Source organism: Myodes glareolus, chromosome 6, assembly GCF_982192425.1.
Source record: "Myodes glareolus chromosome 6, mMyoGla1.1, whole genome shotgun sequence".
Taxonomy (NCBI): domain Eukaryota; kingdom Metazoa; phylum Chordata; class Mammalia; order Rodentia; family Cricetidae; genus Myodes; species Myodes glareolus.
Genome location: NC_142031.1, coordinates 98,631,756 through 98,649,773, shown reverse-complemented (window position 1 = coordinate 98,649,773; position 18,018 = coordinate 98,631,756). Strand labels below are relative to the sequence as shown.

Below are 18,018 nucleotides of genomic sequence, written 5' to 3'. Positions count from 1 at the left end.
TGTGTGTCAGTGTGGCTACTGGGATTAAAGGTGTGTGTCATTGCTGTCTGGTCTGTAAGGCTGGTCAGTGGGGCTGTTTTACTTTTCTGACCTTCAGGCAAGCTTTATTTATTAAAACACAGATGAAATGCCACCACACTTACCAACACTTCTGATAGCCATGCAGAAGGATATTAAGTATTCTGCTATTCGATAGATAACTATGTGGATACTGGCTATATTGGATAAATAGCTATAATGGATAGCTATTAAAAAGATAATGGGGATAGAGAGGTGGCTTAGTGGTTAAGGCCACTTTTCCAGTGAGGAAAGGTATAGCAGTTCTTAATGTCCATGGCGAGAGCTGCCAATATTGTCTTGCTTGTGACTCTGGGGTAGGTTGTGGTTAGGTATGTCTGTGAGGTCTTCCAGATAACCCAGATTTGATTCCCTGTACCTGCATTGTACAGCTTATAACCACCCGTAATTCCAGGAGCTCTGACATCCTGTTTTGGACCCTGTACACAATACACCTAGACATATACTCGTAAATTCTAAAAAATCTTGAAAAAAACGGTGTGTATGAAGAATATTATATAACCTGGGAAGATGATTAATAAGAAAGCAAAAAGGCTTGTAAGTGAGTTGTCCATGTATTATGCTATCTATTAAAATGTAAATGCCTAGAAAAAAAGACTAAGAAAATATATAAAAATTTAATAGTGATTTCCTCTTGGTAATGGCATTATGGATGATGTTTATTCTTTTATGAATCTAATTTTTAACTGGGTAGGGATTGCTTTCCTAATTAGAAGTTTGCGAACCTCTCCTGTTATAATTGGGAAAGTTGTGTAAAGCTGCAGAGCGAATTTATTGGGCCTCTCCGAGGCCGTTTCTTCATTTGTTCTTTCCCCGGTGGTAGATTTTATGGCCGGAAGATGGTGAATATCTTGATGGCAAATGCAAAGTTTGATGCATTTCTGAAGCAGTCTCTCCTGTCTCATGACCTCCGGAAAGTCATGGCGGCCATCAGACAGCGGGTGAGCTAGTGAAACTCAAGTGGCTGACAGCCCTCATGTAGGTCAGGGGAATGAGTCGGGCGGGGTTCCAGGACCTTCCATTTCACCATCACTCAGGGTATGGTTGTGCTTTCTCTCCCAGTGCCTACACTCAGGTCTGCCCCTATGTGTCTGAAGCTCCTTGGGTCCCTATTTCTTCTTGTCTTGAGTGGAGATCTTGGTCTCTGCCCACTTACCTCCAGGGTTCCAGACTTGTGGGTGCTCCCAGGTGGAAGGATTTTCTATCTTGTTGTGCTTTATACTGAATGTCAAACTACCCCCTTTGACTTACATTCTGTGTCTATTTCTCAAGGGAATACAAGACAATCATGAACTTCCATCTGCCAAAGGTCGCAAGGCGTCAAAGAGTTTGGTGGTGTGTGAGAACGGATTGCCTGCTCAGGAGGGGTAAGGTTGTTCTTGTGTCTCTGGGGCCCCATGGCCTAAGCTGCCAAGGGTTTTTTACTGACCCATGGGATTGATTGTGGACTGGGACATGTCTGAAACCTAGCTGGGTTTGCATGTATAATGATGGATTTGTAGGATGCATTCCCTTTCCCACATCCTAGACCAAATCCTGGCTTGTCAGCATCTGCCAGAGATGCTGAGTCGGGTAGTCTTGACTGAGGGAATGCACTTCTGTGTTGGCCAGGCTCACTGTATAGGCTCAGCATCTCTTTGTTCACTTAGATCAACATGTCCTTTAGCCACCAGATTGGTCAGCCTGGGACTAGTCCTTAGGCAGAGCTGGACACGGGCAAACAAGAAGACCTGGCTTGAGGGCTGGATGATGTGTACTGGGAACATTTAAAAATGAGACAGGAGTTCTCTACTTGAAGTGTGAACCCTTCTGCCAGGTCCTGTGAGGATCCCAGCTGACCATAGAAGGATGTCTGGGAAGGTCCTGCCCAGTTCTTCAGTGATGTCCCGTACTTTCCTCCTCTCCCTTCGTAGACTGAATCAACCCCCAGCCTTCCCACCCTCATATTTTCTTTCTCTGCCACATTCTGCTTTTGCTTATCCCAAGCACCTAGAACTTGCCTCTTGATTCTACAAGACGCAGCTTGCCTGTTACCTTCCCCCAACATTCTCTGGCACTGTGCCCCCATTTCTCCAGAGTAGGCAGCTGTTCTTGTTCTTCATACCTCTGTATCCCATCCATTGTGAGATACTTAAGGCAAAGGCTGTGTTTCTCAGCTCTTTGTTCTCAGGACCCAAGCACAGCGCTTGGTTTTCTGTAGGCAGGAATGTGAGATGCAGGAGCAGACGATAGGACAAATGATGGGTGGGACCTGGGTATGGGGCAGGAGCTCAGAGACCCTGGTTTTGAACTAGTGTGGGAGGTAGGAATCCTGTGTGGAGTTTCTCTCATGCTGAACAGTCTAGGTTCTGATGGACACGCGATCCAAATGCTCTCTGCTCCTGGAGGGGTATGAGAGCCTAGCTGACCAGAGTCATGAAATGCGAACCTAGCAGGGGTAGAATGTGACGGCCTCCAGAATCTTGACTCTTTCCTTAGTCTTAGGTTAAATATACGGTAGCTGGGCTGGTAGCCAGGCTGTGCCTCTCTGTGGTAGAATAGTTGTCTAGCATGCACGAGACCCAGGGTTCCATCCTCAGGATCCCCTCTCTCCCAACGCTTGCGTCGGTCCTCCTCCCACAGCACACACTCACTTGTCTTCCCCGCCTCCAAAGGAGAGGGGAAAAGTCGGGAAGAGAGAGCTTTGCTTGTTGCCCTTTGAGGAAAAGAGATGTCCAGAGTCCCCAGGTCCAGTGTCCCCAAGCAGCGTTCAGAGGAGAGGCAGGGCTTGGACAAAGCTGTAGAGACACCGTTTCTGCCTTACCTGGCGGTGGGATGTGGCTTGAGATGAGAGCTGTGTTCATCCCCTGGGTTCTTCCCCAGGGCTCAGGTCCTGCTTCCACCTAGGCTTGGCCCCAATGGCCCACGGCTGATGGGGCTACGCTCCTCCATGCGTGGTGGTGTGGAGATGGCAGAGCAGCTACGGGAGTTGACCAGGCTGCTGGAGGCCAAGGAGTTCCTGATTCGGATGGAAGGCGTTGGGAAGCTCCTTGAATACTGCAGGGCTAAGCCAGAGCTCATTGCTGCTAACCTTGTCCAGGTGAGCACCCACCCCACCTTCCCTGATTTCTCCCTGTGGTGCCAGTTCGATCTGGAGAGCTCTGAACTGGTTTGGAGGGGATGTGTGGGGAGCCTGCTAAGCACTCACTTTGCCTGTGGTCTTTGTAACGTCAAATGACAAGTTGGCTGGGGCTGGATGTTGAGCACATCTTTAGAATGCTTGGGGATTTCCTGCTTGACTTCAGCCCCTCTGCCAGAGAGGGCGCTGTCGTCAAGATCTTGCATTACATTCAGTTAGTTATCTGCATAATATCTGGTATCAGAGCCCGTGGCTGGACAGTGGCTGGATCAGAAATGATGGACAGACTGGGTAACAGGCTGAATGCACTTGGAGTGCTGTTGACAGGCAGGTGGAAACCCAGGCTGAGTCAGGTTCCCTCCTTGCTATGTGATCTGAAGAGACTCATTAACTTCCATGGGCCTTCACGGTTAATGGGAAATGGGCGTTGCAGCAGTAACACGGATGGCTGAGGTCTTCAGTGTGAGACAGGGCTCTGGATGACTGACACGTGAAGAACGCTCAGCACATATCTGTCCCACCTTCTTGCCTGTTCCCCCTTGAGGAGCTGAGCTCTTCTTCCTTGGGAATGCGCCAGTACAGGTCTGGGGACCCCTTTCAGGGATGCAGAAGGGGTCCCAGCCAACTCCTGCCAAGCCTGAGTTCCCACGAACTCTTGATTATTCCCCCCCCCCACCCCATAGGTCTTTGACGCTTTTACCCCGAGGCTTCAGGATCCCAACAAGAAAGTGGGCCAGTGGGCCCTGGAGTCCCTTGCGCAGATGGTTCCGCTCCTGAAAGACAGCATACATCCCATGCTGCTCTCCGTCATCACTGCGGTCACAGACAACCTCAACGCTAAGAACTCTGGGATCTCCGCGGCTGCCTCTACTGTGCTGGACGCCATGATGGACAGCCTGGGTGAGCATCCCACTGTGGTCCCTGTGGGGCCGCGAAAGGCACCAGCACTGGAGCCGTCACACCCGTCTTCTTGTGTTGGGGATCAACTGTGTGGTAGACAGCGCTAGTTGGCTTCTCTGACGCTGTGTAGAACAGGTGTTAACACTGTAGGGCCCCCAAGGTCCTGCCTGGAGGCTGTCCCACATCCTGTCTATGTCTTAGTCATTGGTCTATTGCTGTGGAGAGATACCAAGACCACAGCAGCTCATAAAGCAAAGCATATAGTTGGGGCTGGCTTACAGCTTCAGAGGTTTAATCCATTATTACCATGATGGATTACCATGGGGGCACACAGGCAAACATGGTGCTGAAGAGGTAGCTGAGGGTTCTACAACTGAGTCTCAGAAGAGAGACACTGGGACTGATCTGAACTTTTGAAACTCCAAAGCCTACACCCAGCCACACACTTTCTCCAACAAGGCCACACCTACTCCAAAAAGGCCACACCTTCTAATCTCTCTCAAGTAGCACCACTCCCTAAAGACCAGGCCTTCAAATATATGAACCTATGGAGCCGTTCTTCAAACCACTGCTGTCTACTAGGCCTGGTATCTACTAGGTCAGGAACGAGAGAGGATTTGGTGTAGCCTCCCTATAGTCAGTCACATGAGGAAAGTGGCTTTTCAGGACCACACAGGGCAGCAGGGGTGAGTGAGGGGTGCTGGCAAGGTCCAGCAGAGCCAGCGGTTGGTGATGAACTGTCAGAGGGGAACAGAAATTGGAGAAGAAGAGGAAGGCACAGTGGGCAGTCATCATGAGAAGCAAGAGTGTCGGATCCCATGCACCCTGCAGTCTAACAACCCAGGTCCCCACGGCCAGGTGTCCTCTTCGATGCATCTGCCTTTCCTTTCCTGGCTAGAAGGTGATGTTTAGTAGCTCCCTAGAGGGAAGGGCAAGTTTAAAACTTGAGGCATACTGAGAAAGAAGTACCCGCGTAGGCTTATGTCTGGGCTAGTGCGAAGGAACTGGTGTCTGAAGATTGCCTTCGCTGCAGATCTGATGGGTACAGGGTGGCACCTGGCTCTGGCATTCACAGAATGTTTTGGGTAAGACGTCCCTGGCAGACTCACCTCTCTTCCCTCATGCCTTGGCCAGAGCCCAGTTCCTGGGCCAGGGACAGCAAGCTGTGTCCTTGGCTAGAACCACCAGGAGGAGTTTCAGTTACAAATCAAAGGCTTGGTCAAGCCCTTCTCTGTCTCCCGAGTTCATAAATATTGTCAATTTCCACATTTCATCTCGGAGGGAATTTATGATTTGCTGAGTTTGTGGCTGTGGCACAAACAATACAAATCGAGCCCTAAATTACAGCTTGTTCCCTGAGCTGCTCTGGGTGCGTGAGATTGCTGTTGCCAATAATCAAGGCTCTTGGTAAATCACCCCAGGCTCTGGATTTATTGGGGAACCTACACAAAGCAGAATGGGCTTTAGGTATCGGAGGAGGATGAGCGCTCATGTCTAGGAGTGGACTCTTAACTCCTCCTGCACCAAGGACTTCAGCCTGCTCTTTGCCACTGGGCCAACCTTCCCTAGCATAGAAGCGCCTAGCACTTTGGACAACAGAATTTGGTGTTTCCCACAGCTATACGAGTTAGGCACACTCTACCTGAGGATCTGCTGTTGCCACTTAGGATGAATACCCTGGAAAGCATAGGCCTGGGAGTGGCCCGTGCATTAGTCTGCTTTCTGCTCCTATAGCAAAAATCTCCAAGCCTGGGAAGTTTATATCAAAAAAGAAATTTAATTCATGGTTCTGGAAGTCCCAGAGCATGGTGCTGGTTTCTGATCAGCTTTGATAGACCTCACAGAAAATGGCGTCACGATGGTGGATGGCGTCACGATGGTGGATGATGTCACAGTGGTGGATGATGTCACAGTGGTGGGTGGTGTCACAGTGGTGGGTGGTGTCACAGTGGTGGATGATGTCACAGTGGTGGATGGTGTCACAGTGGTGGATGGTGTCACAGTGGTGGATGATGTCACAGTGGTGGATGATGTCACAGTGGTGGATGATGTCACAGTGGTGGATGGTGTCACAGTGGTGGATGGTGTCACAGTGGTGGATGATGTCACAGTGGTAGATGATGTCACAGTGATGGATGTATCACAATGGTGAATCGGTGTCATAATATTGGGTGGGTGACGTCACAATGGTGGATGACATCACAATGGTTGGTGGTGTCACAATGGTGGGAGGTCCCGTGAAAGAGATTACATGGTGAGACAGGAAGACAGACACCAGGAAAGAAGGTGGCTGTGCTCAGTAAGTAGAGAATTTTCTGTGTGAGTCCACAATTTCAGATCCCAGAACCCACTTCAAGTGGGTCATGGAAACCTAAGCGCCTCTGTAATCCCAGTGCCCTGTGGAGAAATGGGAGGCAGAGATGGGAGAATCTCAGGAAGCTCAGTTAGCCTGGTGAATGCAGCGGTTCAACAAATGTCTCAAACTGACAGCTGGGGTTGGTTCTGCCCTACACACACACACACACACACACACACACACACACACACACGGGGAGGGAGGGGGGAGAGTGTATGTGGGAACTCATTCTCAAGGCCTTTGTTACTCCCCCTCCAAGGGCAACGCCCCTAATGACCTCATTACGTTCTGTCAACGTCGGCTCCCTGAAAACCTCATCATCCTTCAACATTTCCACACTGGGGACCATGCTCCCAGCACAGCAACCTCTGGGGACCAGCACGTGGCAAGCAGGGCTCAGCCACGTGGTTCTCCCTGTGGGGACAAAGTCCTTTTGGACACAGCTGGAAACAGTCCTTTTGGCTCACCAGGCAGACTGTGGTGCACGGAGAGTGATGGCCGGTGTAAGGGGGGCTGTCTTCTAACTCCTTGCATCAGCGCTGAGGTTTGAGATGGAATGGTGCGGCCTCAAAGGTCCAAGGGAACCAGTAAATCCCAGGCAAAGGCTCCTGTGGAGCCTACGTGATGCAGCATGCTCTCCTGGCCGCATGTGGTGCTGTTGGAGTAGGGTGTGGGAAGGAGTTGGCTGGGCCAGCTGGGTTTGCTGTGCCACACACCTTCTCCGTCCTGGCAGCAACCCTGATTCTGAAGGTGTTTATGACCATGGAGTGACAAGCTTAAGGATTTAGATTAGTCATGTGGAGTACCAAGGATAGAATTCGTGTTGTCCCCGGGAAGGGCTTTCATCTGCCTGGAAAGAACTGAGCGGAGCTCAGAAGAGACACGAGTAATAAGCTTCCCACTGCCCAGAGCTTTCGGTGGTGTCTGCAGAGCCCAGGTGGCGGGGATAGAAAATGAATATAATCTTCCCAAACTACACCGCTAAACCTGATATTTCTAGTGGGCCTTTGGGTTTCTCTTACAGAGGTGCTTTCTCCACAGTCTGCTTCTTCTGTTGCCCACTCTGGGGGGTGGGATGCTGGGCTCCAGGTTGGAGGTGGGCTGTCAAATGCTGGGCAGTACTCACATGTGGAAGGTCAGAGTGACAGCGCAGCCGGCCCCCAGTCTGTTTCCTGCTAATTGCAGGGCAGGAGGATGGAGAACGACAATGCCAAGTATGGCTGCTGTCCCCTGGTGCGAAGTCCAGATGGCATGGCTAATTGGGGAGGCTGGCTTTCCTAAGACGAGTCTCAAGATGCTGCTTGATTGTGAAATTCATTGAGTGCATGGTCTCGTCAGCCCCAGTCATGTCTTCTGGCTTGGTTTTCCTGAGGATTGGTGACTTGGATGTCCCTCAGTGGACAAAACAGGTGTGGGTTTCTGCGGCGTTCCCTTTGGGGGGACAGGAAGGAGACCTGGGCAGCTTGCTCCCTGGTTTCTACCATTCATCGCCCACTTCCTGCTTTGGGGTTTCTCTGAACTTGAGGCTCAGTGTTGTTTTTCCTACTAGACTCTGAGACCCGAATTCTGGGGAGTTTTTCTGAGTAGTAAGGATGTGCAGGAACAGAATAGTTGGCCGTGCTGGGCTCTGTTACCCTTGCGTTGGAGAAGATATCCGCCTGATGAAAACCTCAGACTGCAGACAGCTCTGCTTTCCCCAGATGACCTTGGTGTTCCCGTTTCTCACAGTCAAGAGGAGCTCTCAATTTAGCTCAGCCTCTGGCCAGTGCTGGAGAGGCCAGATAAGCTTGGGTTGGGGTGGCTGTGGATCTAGTTTTGTTGTTTGCTCGCTGACTTTAAATGTCTGTAAATAATATGACTGACATTATGTTGTCAATGGGATTAGACTCTGAGTCAAGACACCTCTCCAACACACCAAATGCTCAAAAAAAAAAAAGAAAAAGAAAAAAAGCCCATATTTGTTCAAATTTACCCAGTGGGAAACCACAGGGGAATACAGTTCTCACGTGGACTCTTTCATTTAATACAGATATTAATGGCACATACTTGTAATTTAATACAGATATTAATGGCACATACCTGTAATTTAATACAGATATTAATGGTACATACCTGTAATTTGGGAGGCTGAGGCAGGGAGATTAACTTATGTTGTGGCCAATCTGAGCTACACGTGAGCCCCCTCTAAAAGTTCAAAGAGAAAACAAGTGAATAGCATCCAGTTTTCAATGCTACTTTTTAGTCTTACTTGTTGCTTAAACGTAAAAAACTCATTCTTGAAAAAAATAACGACATCTTGAATTTTGCAGGAAAATGGATGGAGCTAGAAAACATTATTTTGAGTGAGGTAACCCAGACACAAAAAGACAATTATCACATGTACTCACTCATAGGTGGTTTTTAAACATAAAGCAAAGAAAGGCAGCCTACAAACCACAATCCCAGAGAACCTAGACAACAATATGGACACTAAGAGAGACTTACATAGATCTAAGCTACATGGGAAGTAGAAAGTAGAAAAAGACAAGATCTCCTGAGTAAATTGAGAGCATGGGGACCTTGGGGGAGGTTTGAAGTGGGGAGAGGAGAGGCAGGAAGGGGAGCAGAGAAAAATGTAGAGTTCAATAAAAATCAATAAAAAAAACCCCTCATTCTTTTCTATAAAAATCATGCTTGTTGGGCCAGATGGTGGTGGCCCATGCCTTTGATCCTAGCACTTGAGAGGGAGAGGCAGGCAGATCTCTGATTTTTAGGGTCAGCTTGTTCTATAGAGTGAGTTCCAGGACAGCCAGGACTAAACAAGAAATCCTGTCTCAAAAACAAAACAAAACTAAAATAATGCTTGTTAATTATTGGGAAATGGAAAAACCTAAAGCATTTGAAAGGAATATAACCCATTTATGACAAGTACCAACTCATAAAAGTGTGCGCGCGTGCATGTGTGCGTGTGTGTGTGTGTGTGTGTGTGCGTGTGTGTGTGTGTGTGTGTCTATGTGGGCGCCAGGGACAACCCTCAGAAGTAGTTCTTTGGGAGCCATCTACCTCAGCTTTTGAGGTAGGACCTCTCATTGTGACCTGGAACAGCGGCATAGCGGGCCCCCAAGGGCCCTGCCATCCCAGGTGTGCACATGTATGTGCACGTGTCTGTTCTGGACACAAAACTCAGGCCTACGCGTTTGTGTGCAAGTACTTTCCCGACTGAATCAGCTCCCTAACGCTAGAGAGAATTTTTAAAGAAAAGCATGGCAAAGCGCGCAGTGGTTTTTTGTTTGTTTGTTTGTTTGTTTTTTAGTGACACATGCAGTTCTATACAGTTCTGTGGCTGTCAAGTGTCTGAGGCTAACAAGGCCTGGTGGCCTCAGAGCTTCACTAAGAGGAACAACTCTGTTAGTGCATGGGGATTCCTCTGTCTCTTTGTAGAGAAGGGAGCCTCAGGAGGACAGACTGACTGGCCAGGCCTGTTTTCTTCTCATTGCATGACATCTTTGGTTCTTTTTGCTGCATAGCGAGTCTTGACCTTCCTGTGAGGCAGAGAGAACCCTCTGGAAATGTGGGCCAAGCTAACGGAGTATCGACGTTAGCCTTTCAATGTTAGATTCCATCATCATCCTCTTTTATTATTCTTTTTAATGGTGCTTGAAAGTGAACTCAGGTCCTTTGCATATGCTAGGCAGGTATTCTATTGCTGAGTAACCTAAGCCAGCTCAAGATTCTGGTTTCTTGTTTTGATTTTTTTTCTATTGTGAGAATTTTAGGGCAATAATAAAACTTGTTTCAACAGCATATACATTACTAAGTATATGATATGGGCCTAATCCTGAACATTAAATCAACTCACCTATCCTCACAGCAACTCAGAAAGGAACTAGGATTGTTCCCTTTTCACAGATGGGTAAGCTGAGGCATGGAGGGAGCGAGTGGCTCATATAGTGTCACACAGGAAGATATGAAGGAGATAGGATTTAAACTCAGGCAACTTGCACCCAGAATCTGTATTCCTTTATAATTCTTTCCTGTTTCATTAAATCCAAGTGTGACCCAAGAAGGCCAGTCTTACAGCGGTGACCAGAAAAAGACAAGGCCAAGTGCTCTGGCATTCATAAACCAACCCGGAAAACCTGTGCCCTGTTGTGTATTATGACTCCACACACATTTACTAGGCAGCTGCACTCTGCAAGCATTTACCAAGCCCTTGCGCTCAGCCGGTATTTGTCAAGCACCTGTACTCTTCAAGCATTTACCAAGCCCCTTCTGCTTGCTGGCTGCCGTAGGAGCATTGCCTGGTTGATCGACTGGCAGTTCATTTTCAAGGACTCCCTGGGTGCCCTGTTTTCGGGCTCTGGAGGTCTGTGCCAAGGGCCAGGAGCTGAACTGAGCCCTGCGGGAGAAGCACTTTGCTCTCGCTGTGCCTCACTGGATCAAGCACTTATTAAATCTCGGCTCCTGACCTCAGGTGCTGTGCTCTGAGGTCTCCCGCCAACCATACTAAAAGTGAAATCCCTCTGCGGTAGTGATGAGTGGCAGGACTTTTGAGAGCATCTTGGGTCAGGGGTTCTGCCATCGTGGGCAGATGGACGCGTTGTTGCAGGGGTGGCTCGGCTCTTTCAGGTTGGGATCCTGATGTGAAGGGTGGCTCTGGACTCCTTTCTGTCTTTGTCACACCCAGGTGTATACCTCTGCCTTCTGCCAGGGACTAATACATAACTCATGTCTTCACCGGAGTCTAGTACATGCTCTTAGACTTTCCAGCCTCCAAACCCCAAGCCAAATAAAGCTCCATTGTTTGTAAATTGCTTATTCTGTTTTTTTTTTTTTTAAATTATGGAAGCAGAGAATCAACAAAGACACCAGGACGCACTCGCTGGGTGGCTGTGCCTGCCCTGCCCTGCTGACAGGTGTGAGCAAGCCCCTAGCCACCGCCCTGAGAAGGGCAATTTCACTACCTGCCCTGCCTTCCATTAAGTTATCCCATGACTGCTGTGGTTGCAAAATCCTGGGAGCTGAGAATGCTGAAAGCCGGGCTCGCCAGTGCTTCCAGTCTCACGGCAGGGGCAGTTGGGGGCAGCAGGAGAAAGCTCTGCTCTCATGCCTTCCACGGGCAGACCTAGAGGTGTTGATCAACCCTTACTCAGGCTCTTGTTACATGAGCACACTTTCCCACCCTGAGTGAGCTTCATGTTCAAATCTAAGAAACTTCCTGGAGGGTAGGGGACTTCTTTTTATTGGTTCCGGGCTCCATATCCATTCCATAAAGGGCACCAGGAAATGCTCACTACGGGAATAAGTGGTGACCTGGCCTGGGATATCCTAATGACCACATTTGTGTGTTCTGCATGCTGTCCCAGATTGTGTGTTCTGAATGCTGTCCCCAGCCCTTTAATGACCTTCATGTGATTAGCGCTTAGTGTCTCAGTTTACTCTGAAGCTACAGAAACACCCAAATATCCTTGCGTCCATCCCCTTCATCTCTTGCTAACATCACTAGCTGTGAGTCTGTCTGTCTACCAGTCATTCATCTGCCTTATTTTATCCAAAACCTCACTTCAGGACAATGTGGAAAATCACAGACACTATGTGTCAGACCTATGGGAGAAGTGGTAGCCTGTTTGGAGCCAATCTCACTGCTTTGGACCTCTCGCTCTTCCCCTAATACCCTGTTCATTCGCTTTTTCACAAACTGGCCCTAGGTTGAGATGACAGCTCAGTGGGTAAATACTTGTCACGTGCCTGACTTAGTCCCCAGATCAAGCTGGATGCACAAGTCTGTTATCCCAGCCAGACAAGTCTGTTATCCCAGTCCTGGAAGCTGGTGAGCCTGCTAGCTTCATGTGCAGCAGTGGTGAGTGAGAGACCTTGCCTCAAATAAGGTGAAAAGTGAGGGCCAGCACCTGAGCTTAGTCTCCAATCACACACGCACGTGCTCGTGCACACACACACACACACACACACACACACACACACACACACACACACACAGAGCCCACTGTGATCTGGAAGGATTAATTCGGCTCCCCACAGGACCCTTTCCTCATGAGGGCATATGGACAACTAGCACCGTGAGTGCCTGATGTGTCAGTATACCTGGTGTGCCGGCGTGCCTGGTGTGTCGGCATGCCTGGCAACGTCTCTGTCACTGGCATCTCCATCTCTTTCAGATCACCTTTGCCTCCTGCAAGCCTTCGCCGGTCGTGTGCGTTTCCTGAGTGGTCCTGCAGTGTTGGAGGTCACAGAACGCCTCTCAGGTGAGCACCCCACCCAGCCCAGACAGCCCATGCGTCACTATCCTCTCCTGGAATGTAGGTTTTCAGATCTCAGAGACCATTTAAGAATTTTCATAGTCTGCTTTTTCTATGACATTCTCCACATTACCAGAAGACAATCTTTGTTTTTGGTGAAAGTGAGGCAAATATGTATATAACCAAATAGTTCCTAAGAATGCATTTCTTCCTTTTTACAGACCTAGATTTTTGTTTCACGCTGAATACCTTTTTAGAAAATGTGTGTGTGTGTCTGTATGTGTGTGCCTGTGTATGTGTGTGTGTGTGTCTAAGTGGAGGTGGAGGTGTCCATGCATATAGGAGCCAAGGATTTCTTTGGCTTCTTTTCCTTAGATAGTATCCACTTAGTTTATTTATTTATTTATTTTTAGGACAGGGCCCCTCATTGGCCTGGAACTTAAGTTAGGAACTTAAGTAGGTTGGAATTTACTCTTCAGTGACGGGGTTACAAAGCACGAGCCACCAAACCAACCACACCTGTTTGTTTAGTTATCTATCTGCCTGTCTGTCTGTGTGTCTGTCTGTCTTTGTTAGGGTTCTCTATTTGCCATGAAGAGACACCATGACCACAGTCACTCTTATAAAGAAAACATTTAATTGGGGTGGCTCTCTTACAGTTTCAGAGGTTTAGCCATGGTGGCGTGCAGGCAGACATGGTATTGGCTACATCTTGGCTTGCAGGCAACAGGAAGTTGACTGACACACTCTGCAGTATCCTGAGCATCGGAAACCTCAAAACCTGCCCTGACAGTGACACACTTCCTTTAACAAGGCCATATCCACTCAACAAAGCCGTACTTCCTAGTAGTGCCGCTCCCAATGAGATTATGGGGGTCAATTACATTCAAGCTCTCTCTCTCTCTCTCTCTCTCTCTCTCTCTCTCTCTCTCTCTCATTAGCACTGTGATTAAAAACAGTGCAAGGAAGACAGAGTTTATTTTGGTTTACAGGGCCATAGGAATAAGAGTCCATCATGGCAGGGAGGACGACTGGAACAGGGAGTTGAGGGATCATACATTCAGACGCAAACATGAGGTAGAGAGAGTGAACTGAGGTGAGGCTAGGAACTTTCAAAGCCTGGATCCCAGTGATGTTCTTCCTCTAGGCAGGTTGCACTGTATCTCCAAACAGCATCACCAACTGGGGACCGAGAGTTCAGTGGCTGAGCCTAGGCGAGGGATTTCTCATGGAAACCACCACATGTGGTTCTGGGGATGTGGTTCAGGTTGTAAGGCATGCACTTGACTGACAGAACTATCACCAGACATAAATGCCTTTTTTTGTTTGCTTGCTTGTTTTGGAAACAGGCTCTCCTTATGTAGCCCAGGCTGGCCTCAAACATGAAGTTCTCCTGTTTTAGCCTCCTTACTGTTGGGATTACAGATATATTTCCCCACATCTGGCTTCCATCGCTAAGTCAGGAAGGCCTGGCCATTTCAGATAGGCGCTGCCTTGCCTGACTCAGTAGCTGACAACATTGTCACGAAAATTAAAAAAGGTGCTGCTTCTCTGGCCAGACAGACACCGACTGGTGCCATCGTCTTCCTCCACCTGGGTGATGCCCACACCATCTTGGCACTTCGCATCACCCCCTCTGTTGTTCTCCCACACTTTTGGGAGTGTGCCCCATGGCAAGTCACCAGTGTGCTGCCTTTCCCAATGTCCCCTAGTCTTGGATGCTCAAGGGGTGCTTGATTGTCACAGGCAGCATCAGTAAGGATGTCAATACTACCTCTGAATTCTGACTTTCCGTGTGATCTCTTGTCCCAAACCTTGTCTCTGTGTCCTAGTTCCGTCCTCCCTATGTCCCTAGTGACTCATTACCTCCCATTCAGGTGCCAGACCTTCTCTAAGGATGTGGCGTGAAGGCCGGGAACATCACTGGTGGCCTCAGTATGGGGTTTGGATGCCGTGGAGTGAGGATGGGAGACATGGAACAACAATCACCCAGGAGACCAGAAGCAACCCTTTCCTGTTGTCCACAATCATATGCTGCAGACTAGAGATCCAGCTCAGTAGCAGAGGGCTTGACTAAGATGTCTAAGGTCCCAGATTCCATTCGTTGGACCAGAAAAAAGAAGCGCCGGGGACATAGCTCAGTGTTAGAGTACCTACTGAGCATGTGTGAAACCCTGGGTTTGATTGGCAGTGCTGGGGACTTAGCTCAGTGTTAGAGTACCTACTGAGCATGTGTGAAACCCTGGGTTTGTTTGGCAGTTCTGAGTAAACTGGACATGATAAAATAAACCTATAACCCCCAAGCTTGGGAGGTGGAAGCAGGCAGCAAAAATTCAAGGGTATTCTTGGTTACACAAAAGTTTGAGACCCATCTGGAATATAGAAGATCTTGCCAAAACAAAAACAAAACAACCCCTCCTCGCAACCAAACATCTGCAGGTAGCATAGAGTTGAGGTGGGCAAGGAGTCTCACTGTAGATTATCCACTTACCGTTAATTAATACTCCCTTTGTTTTCAAGAGACCTCAGAAGCAAGTTTCTCCCAAGCTCTTCTGCTAACTAGGTGTTTTCGAGAACTGTCTCGGACACAGGCATGGACCTGGACAACACAACTCACTAGGGGTGAATCTTCTGTAACAACTTCTGTTGTCTTTTAAGCTCATGTTTAACAGGGTTACTCCCTCCCAATGACTCCCAGAGGGTTTCTGTCTGACCTGACCAGTTGAGAGACTACCACGTCCCTGCGCCTGGGGACAGTGAGTCTGCAGTGCCTCAGATGTGGGCAGGGAAGAGAGCGTGGGCCGGGCAGCTGAGGTGGGCAGGTTGTTGTTCTTGGTCTTCAGAGGTCAAGAGAATGAATGCCCATCATTGCCTAGAGAGCCAGGCTCCAGGAGAGCAGGACGGAAAAGGACTCGTGATGCCGTGGCGGAGTCCAGTGTCTTGTTTCTGGGCTCTGTTAGAGTTAAGGTCAAGGTTAGGGGTGGTTCTTGGGATTTCTTTAATTTCTCTTTTTGTTTCCCTAAATCTATCATCATCATCATCATCATTATTTGGTTTTTAGAGACAGGGTTTCTCTGTGTAACAGCTCTAGTTGTCCTGGGAATAGCTCTTGTAGATCAGGCTGGCCTCGAACTCACAGAGATCTGCCTGCCTCTGCCTCCCAAGTGCTGGGATTAAAGGCGTGCGCCACCACTGCCTGGCTCTTTTTACTATCTTAAGATACACATTACATGAACTTTACCACTATCTCCATAAGAAGTTCTTTGGTATTGAATGCATTCGTAGTGTTAGCCAACCATCACCACCAGTCACCTTTTTTCATCTTGTGAACTGAAAACTCTCACCCTGTCAAACAGTAATTCTTTGCCCCCTTCAGCCCCTGCAACCACCGTTCTGCTTCCTGTCTCTGTGAGACTGACTGCGGTAGGCACTTGATGTCAGAGGACTGCGACATAGTTTATCTTCTGGAGACTGGCTTGTTTCACTTAACATAATGTCTTCATGGTTCACCTATGTTGTAGCAGGCATTAGAATTTGCATGTGTGTGTGTGTGTGTGTGTTGCATGGGTGGGTGTGCACATATGTACATGTGGAGGCCAGAGGTTGACCTATGGTATCTTCCTCAGTTGTTCTCTATGTTATTTTTTTAAATAGTTACTTATTCCGTGTGTGTATGTGTGTGTGTGTGTGTGTGTGTGTGTGTGTGTGTGTGTGTTCCTGAGCGTATGCCTGTGCACCATATGTAGGCAGGATTGGGAGATCAGAAGAGGTGCTGGATCCCCTGGAACTGGAGTTACATGAGGTTGTAAGTTGACATATGGGGGTTAGGGAACTGAACCTGTGTCCTCTGTAAGAGCAGCAAGTGCTCTAAATAGCTGAGCTAGCTTTCCAGTCTCCTCTACTTCCTTCCTTCCTTCCTTCCTTCCTTCCTTCCTTCCTTCCTTCCTTCCTTCCTTCCTTCCTTCCTTCCTTTCTTTCTTTCCGAGGCAGGAACTCTCAGTGAACCTGGAGCTCATTAATTTGGCTAAACTAGCAGACCAGACAGCCCAGAGATTCTCTTGTCTTTATTTCCCCACTGCTGGGATGATAAAGTGCATACTGCTATGCCTGGCTTTTTTCAAAAAAACATGTAAACATATCCTGCTTTTTTCAAAAAAACATATGTAAACATATCCTGCTTTTTTTCAAAAAAAACATGTAAACATATCCTGCTTTTTTCAAAAAAACATATGTAAACATATCCTGCTTTTTTTTTAAAAGACATACGTAAATTTTGAGGGACTGAACCCAGGCCCCTGTGCTTCCAGCAAACACTTTACCGACTACCATGTTCTTAGCCCCAGTATTTTCTTTTGAAGGAAGAAAGATGATATACATATCCCAGACTATGTTCATCCTCCGCCTGGTGATGGATACAGGGCCACTCCCACCTTAAAGACAGACTGTCATCTGCACATCTCAGTCTGTGCTCATCCTCCACCTACCTTTGGGCCCTTGTGAGAGTAATGTCACCACAAAGACAGAGTGCACAAGTAAATTTTTCATGGCCTCACTTTGGTTGTGTGGGTGAGATCCCACCAGAGACAGAAACATTTTGGCGGCCTCCCCTGCCTCTCTTCCTCAGGGCTGCCTGACCACTCTTTTGCCTTTGGGTGACTGCTTCCCCAACATAGCCTTCTCCAAGTCCAGAGAGCACTGCACTTAGTTTGTCCCAGCCAGTGCCCCTCTTCAGGGAGCCCCTCCAAGGCTTGGTATTGGAGCCTTCCCCAGTGATGCTTACTTGGCTTCGGGGAGCAGACCTGCCTTCCCAGTCACCACTCTGACACCTAAGAGAACTGTGACCATTGTGTTCCCAGGGGAGCCCTCCCCTGGGATGCAGGAACCTTGGGTAGTCATAGCCAACATTTACACTCCCTGGAAATGCTGTGGAAAGTATCAGTTTGGCCTGAGGGGTACATTCAGGTCATCTGGTTCCCCTGATGGGGACATCCAGGTTATCTGTTTCTCCACTGTCTCAGAAGTCAAAGGAACACACATGGGTTTGGAAGATATTAAGCTGGTGAGAGAAGGACAAATTGGGCATTTAATGCTCTAGACTGGTCTCCGAGACATGGGAGTTTGGAGGGCAGTGTGGGTGTAAGCTTTGGAGTCGAGGCAAAGCGGCCTCTGTCTTCAGCCAGGTCTTCATGAAGAGAAGTCCTTGTCTGAGTCTTGCTTTCCTCCTCTGAACAATGAACTCGTATCCTTCTTTTTGGCCTGAAATGAAGCCTTGCAGTTCCAAGTCTTAGATAGGAGTAGTTTTTCAAATATGGCTAGGCCCTCATAGTCTT

The 18,018-nt window shown here is 48.4% G+C and overlaps 1 protein-coding gene across 2 annotated transcripts in view; it reads left to right on the top strand.

Annotated features, from left to right (window-relative positions):
* The window catches only part of Togaram2 (TOG array regulator of axonemal microtubules 2), a 58,334-nt gene that overhangs the window by 37,453 nt on the left and 2,863 nt on the right, over positions 1-18,018 (top strand). The window contains exons 15-19 of one of the 2 annotated variants that reach the window (XM_087907377.1): positions 902-1,019; positions 1,351-1,445; positions 2,965-3,157; positions 3,880-4,096; positions 12,608-12,694. In XM_087907377.1, coding sequence (XP_087763503.1) covers positions 902-1,019; positions 1,351-1,445; positions 2,965-3,157; positions 3,880-4,096; positions 12,608-12,694 — 710 coding nt within the window. Of the gene's footprint in view, positions 1-901; positions 1,020-1,350; positions 1,446-2,940; positions 3,158-3,879; positions 4,097-12,607; positions 12,695-18,018 lie in introns of both variants that reach the window. The other variant, XM_087907374.1, reaches the window with a different exon arrangement.